This window comes from Limulus polyphemus, unplaced genomic scaffold (genome assembly GCF_000517525.1).
Source record: "Limulus polyphemus unplaced genomic scaffold, Limulus_polyphemus-2.1.2 Scaffold1043, whole genome shotgun sequence".
NCBI classification, from domain to species: domain Eukaryota; kingdom Metazoa; phylum Arthropoda; class Merostomata; order Xiphosura; family Limulidae; genus Limulus; species Limulus polyphemus.
In genome coordinates this window covers 202,597-208,324 of record NW_013666653.1, presented here as the reverse complement: position 1 = coordinate 208,324, position 5,728 = coordinate 202,597, and the positions used below count along the sequence as shown (strand labels likewise).

At 32.3% G+C, this 5,728-nt stretch overlaps 1 protein-coding gene across 1 annotated transcript in view; it reads right to left on the bottom strand.

The window, feature by feature from the left end:
• Positions 1–5,728, bottom strand: part of LOC106461844 — a 173,618-nt gene that overhangs the window by 102,037 nt on the left and 65,853 nt on the right. Inside the window, exon 3 of the mRNA XM_022388917.1 lies at positions 2,800–3,007. Coding sequence (XP_022244625.1) covers positions 2,800–3,007 — 208 coding nt within the window. The remainder of the gene's footprint in view (positions 1–2,799; positions 3,008–5,728) is intronic.

Here is a 5,728-nt window from a genome sequence, read left to right as displayed (position 1 = left end):
GTGGTAAAACCAGCTAAATCACACTATGACTTAAGCTGCAAGATATATTACCTGTGGTAAAAACCATTTAAATCACACTATGACTTAATCTACAAGATATATTACCTGTAGTAAAACCATTTAAATCACATTATGACTTAATCTGCAAGATATATTACCTGTGGTAAAAACCATCACTTATTTGTAACAAAATCAGATTCATTTTGATATGAGGAAAACATTGAATAAGAGTTTTTCATGTATTATTCATAATTCTTTGTTTATAATATAATTCTTAGAAGGCATTAAATAGAAGAAAGATATTTTAATGAGATAACAAACCCAAGCGTTTGGTTATTGGATAAGAATTATGTTGCTAAAATTGAAAACAAATGTAGAGTATACGATGACAATAGGGTTGAATATATTGATCTTATACCACGTGCACTGTGCATTTATCTGATTTATATTCTTTGCGCAACATTTTACACATACAATAATAGTACACAAAATTACGAAGTAGTTAGAGGACTAAACTTATCATAGTGATGCATATTTTTATCATTTGACGTTATTGCTTATTTGTTGAATTTCTCAGAAAGCTACACAAGTGATAACTTCTCTAATTTAGAAGTGATAGACTAGAGGGAAGGCAACTAGTCAACTCCACCCACCGCCAACTCTTGGGTTGCTCTTTTACCAACGAAAAATCGGATTTATCGTCACATTATAACATCCCCACAGCTGAAAGGCCGAGTGTGCTCTTTGGCGATATTGGAACCCGCGACACGCAGATTGTGAGTCGAGCGACCTAAGCACAAGGCTTTGACCTCGACATTGAAGTAAAGTTCGTTGTGGTCTTTTTTTTTTTTTTTTTGGCCGTGGCATAGTAGCTCATAGAATGACTCTGAGTTTTTTTGTTGTATTTTTTAAGTATAGACTTTTAGCTCGTAGCTCCATCATCTCTTGACCGATTTGAGATCTAATTACAGTTTTGGACTCAGGAGGTCAAACCCTGGCAATTGATATATTTGACCACGCCCAAGGTCTCGTAGATTAATTTACTCTGAACCTGCCTAAAAGAATTTTAAGTGCCACGGCTATTGAGGATTCCCTCTTCTTTATCATTTATAAAATAATTTTAAAATTTAACGAATGAAAGACCGCAATGTCATTACGTATTACAATATTTGAAATCTTTGTGGAAAAAATTAAAACTAACTTTTCGCCTCAAGTCAATCTATAATCGCTTTAAAACTTACTTCTCTTAATTACTTTGTCGATGTTTGCGACCAGTATAACAACACAAAAACGATAAGGAAAGGGAGGGTAAGTATGTGATATAAGAATACGGTGCACTAGTAGAGATAGTAATAGCAAAACAAAAAGATACTAAACCACAAATAAACTAATGTACATAACTAATCACAGAGATGGTCCTTTGTTTGTTTGTTTGGAATTAAACACAAAGCTACACAATGGGCTATCTGTGCTCTGCCCACCATCGGTATCGAAACCCGGTTTCTAGCGTAGTAAATCTGCAGACATACCGCTGTGTCACTGGGGGCCAAGAGATGGTCCTACACTAGCAATATGAATACACTAAACAGAAAGTTAATTGCTATGCACAGGAAAAAAAACCAAAGTAAAGTAAGATAAGACGAGGTTATTAAAATGTGGATAATCAGGGATACAACACAGTACGACATGAAAATGTTAAGACGGAGGTAAGAATCCCACACTAGTGTAGATTATTTCACTATATGAGAGGACGAAGGTAAAAGAGGATGTAACAAAAGTGCTAAGTAGATACTTAAATATTAAAACAGACATGAATATTCTAAGAAGCTAGTATATAAAGACGTCAGTACTAAATGAATGCAAAATAAAGATACAAAAACAATAGTTAATCACAATATATTTTGTATTTTGTTCACTATTCATGTACAAAACGAAAGCGGCGTGGATATTTTTAAATCTCATTTCACCAGATGGAAGAAGGATGACGAAAATTAAGGTTTGATTAAAGTTCAACTATGGAAAATGTTAAAAAGAAAACAGTAAAATAAAAAAAATGGAAAACGTAGAACTAGAACTACATCTGTTAATCAATTCTGTACGTTTACTCATAGATGAACACTTCTTCAGTGCAATATTAACACAATTCTGTACGTTTACTCATAGATGAACACTTCTTCAGTGCAATATTAACACAATTCTGTACGTTTACTCATAGATGAACACTTCTTCAGTGCAATATTAACACAATTCTGTACGTTTACTCATAGATGAACACTTCTTCAGTGCAATATTAACAGAAGAACTGTTGTAATGTGTACATTATACACAGTCTTCTATTTTCTCATTAATGAAATTAAAAAACTAAACTAAATGTAAATGGAAGTTACATTCCTAGAAATGACCGTATATTCATAAATTTCAATATAATAGTTAATCTAATAATGTAATAATTTAAATTAATGTAACTATTCATCCACATTTGGACAATTAAACCCAAGCGCACGAGTTAAGAAACAGTTTATCTTTGCTTGAAACGTAACATGTTCTTTATCGATTGTATTAGCAGTAACCTGGGCATGGCGGAAGAATAACACAGTTAGTTAATGACCGTGTCTGTAGATAAGGGATTTCTACAGAGCAGTGTAAATAGGGCAGTACTAAATTAGTTAAACTTTTAAAGAGCAACAACTATGGCAGTAATGGAACTCTGCAAGAGTATCCTTTGGCTCTATGTCGTTTCCATAACAACACTAGCACAATAAAGATATACGCTTCGAGAACTTTATTAAATGAACTTACTCTAAATTTAGAATTTCTTCGGTTGTATTAGCTGGGATAAACCAGTTGAGATGAAGATCTGCTTCGAGAGATAATAACACAACTGAAGTTAACGAATCATTTGTCTGTACACAAGGCACGGCTGATGAAGGATAGGATGTGAAGTTTCCTGCTGGAAGTGATGTTATCACTAGAGGCCGCTCTATGTTCTTGAGTGCTGTCAGCCATACTATTAAAAGATATATATATATTAAAAGATTTTATATATATTAAAATATTACTACGTCATATAAAGAAGAAATGTGCAGGTAAAAATAATGAAGTTGATATTGTTACAGTTCAAATAAATTGGTGTTATATAGGATTTTTATATCTTATAATTTGAGCTATGAAGGTGCTAAAATATTCGTAACTTTTTTAATGTTATCAATGTAAAGACATCAAAACTTTGAAAATGAAATTATCTTATTAGGAAACAACATAAAGAAAATGAGAAGAACGTAAATGTCTATGATTTCATTAACAGTAAATTAACAGACAATATTGTTTTACCATTTTATTAACAGAAAACTGGCAGTCAATATTGTTACGATTATACTTGTCAGAACACATTAGTATTAGGCCTATTACTTTTTAAACACTTCATTCTTTATCTAGTCTCTTATGGATTTTGAAAATTTAGGAGTATATAATAATAGTATTCCAACCACACTATATTTGTCATATTCGACGACGACTCCAGAAAACTGGCAGTCAGTATTGTCTCTTTTTTTGTTGTTGGCATAAAATTGGCAAACAATAGTATTGTTCCTTTTTTAAAAAGAAAACTGGCAACCAGTATTTTTGTCCCAAGTTTTGTTAAAATTAAACTGGCAGATAATATTGTTGTTCCTTTATTGTTAGTGTAAAACTGGCAGACAGTAGCATTGTTCCTTTTCTTGACAGAAAACTGGCAGCCAGTATTGTTACTCCTAAGGAATGTCAAAGGCTGAGTAAGAATTCTATTTTCTAAAGTGATTAATGTTTGTAACAGATGAATGTTTGTAACACATCTGGTCATGGGGTTTACTACCCCTGAAATACGAGATAATGATGATGACTATTCATCAATACTTTGTTATATTTTGCGATTGGAAGTAGTGTTTACCTTTAGAACTTCCGCTACTGGCTGTTTTATTCCTTCGGTATATCTGAGAGAACTTTTATAGCTCGCCGAATCTTTACAAGACATGATTAAATAACAGATGGATTAAAGTTACCGACAACGTTTCGGTAAACCTGGAAACATTTGTAGAAAACTTAATGAACTTGTTTTTGATATAGTTATTTGCCAACTGGATAGAAACTCTACAACTAAGCTGAAAAAACAACAACATAAACCATCATTACCTAAAGTTTTGGTTTTTTTCTTACGAGTCGGTATCACAATACCAGTGTACTGGACTCTGAAAGTTTTATACGGAAGGTATTTTATCTTTCGATCCTGAGGCTCCCCTCTGTAATCCTGGGCTATGATAATTACGCCGACCACGGATTTATTAATCATGTAGTATACAAGGTTGGATTTTACAAATTAAGAAACTGCTTACTAATCCACTTGTTTCTATCAATTCTTACAAATTAGATCTGAAGACTTTAAGGAAAAACAGTTACGTTTGTTAAAAGAGGACAGATATGAAACTGAAGTTTTAAAAATTAAAAATAGCGTGACAGAGAAAACAACAAATAAACTACGTCTCGCCACGTTAATGTGGCATCATCAGGTGTTACACAACTGAACACAACATAATATGCATACCTACTATTGACGTCATGAACATAACCTTCACCTTAATATCAAAGTAACCCTACTTTTTTGCATTATATTTGTTATATTTTGTTAAAATAGATTATTTTATTTTACATTATTGACATTAGGTTGGCAATAAATAATTTTAAATATATTTATTTTCACAACGATGTTATGTATCTATAACATGTTGGAAGATAAGAGAATGGACACGTCCATGTTTCGCTATTCTTCTACTTAAACTCCTTCTGTTCTCCTCTATATAAAGATCATTACACTCCATACATTCTACACTATAAACTACCATTTTCTCAACTAAAGATGGTTTAATTCTAATTAGCCTAATTCTTTCAGCCTGGTAAAAAATTCATTTACCCCCAATTGGAAGTTTATACATCTTTTCTATTTTTGTCATATTCGTTTCCACTTTTAAATATTTCCATTGAAGTTAAATTTTAATTGCTAAGTTTGTATTTATGCATATGTGTGTGTGTAAACTACATATACAATGAGAGCTTTTGATTTTAATATTCAACAAATTGGGGTCACGCATGGCTTAGGGATTAGTGTACAAACTAAAACTACAACATGATCTTTCATCAAAATCTTTTGTTAACTGGATTTGAATAACTTCAGGAAAAGCAGCTGAAAAAATGGATAAATATAAAATGATTTATATTTTAATTTTTACATTCAAGTGTTTCAGTTCTTTGTACTAACCCCAACAACAATGCAAGCTTCTGGTTTTGAACTTTACAAATGGGATAAAAACCTGGAGGAGGAAGGAATATACTCGAAAAGAGGTGGACAAATATTTTATGTTTGAATGTTTAAATTCAGATTTTGTTCATTGAGTAAATAACAAGATGAACAGACTTTATGAAGACAGTTTCTTCATTTGGACCCATAACAAATGTTACTTGTGTGTTTTAAACGATCTCAAGCAGACTTGTCTTTACGTTGCTTAGCGCACTCAAAATTCCTAAATGTATTTTTAACAGCGGCATAGCGGCTCATAGAACGGCTCCTAGTTTTTGTTGTTTTTCTTTTCAAGTACAAACTTTTAGCTCCTAGCTCCATCATCTCTTGACCGATTTGAGATCTAACTACAGTTTTGTACTCAGGAGGTCAGACCCTTTCGACTGATGTATTTACTCTAAT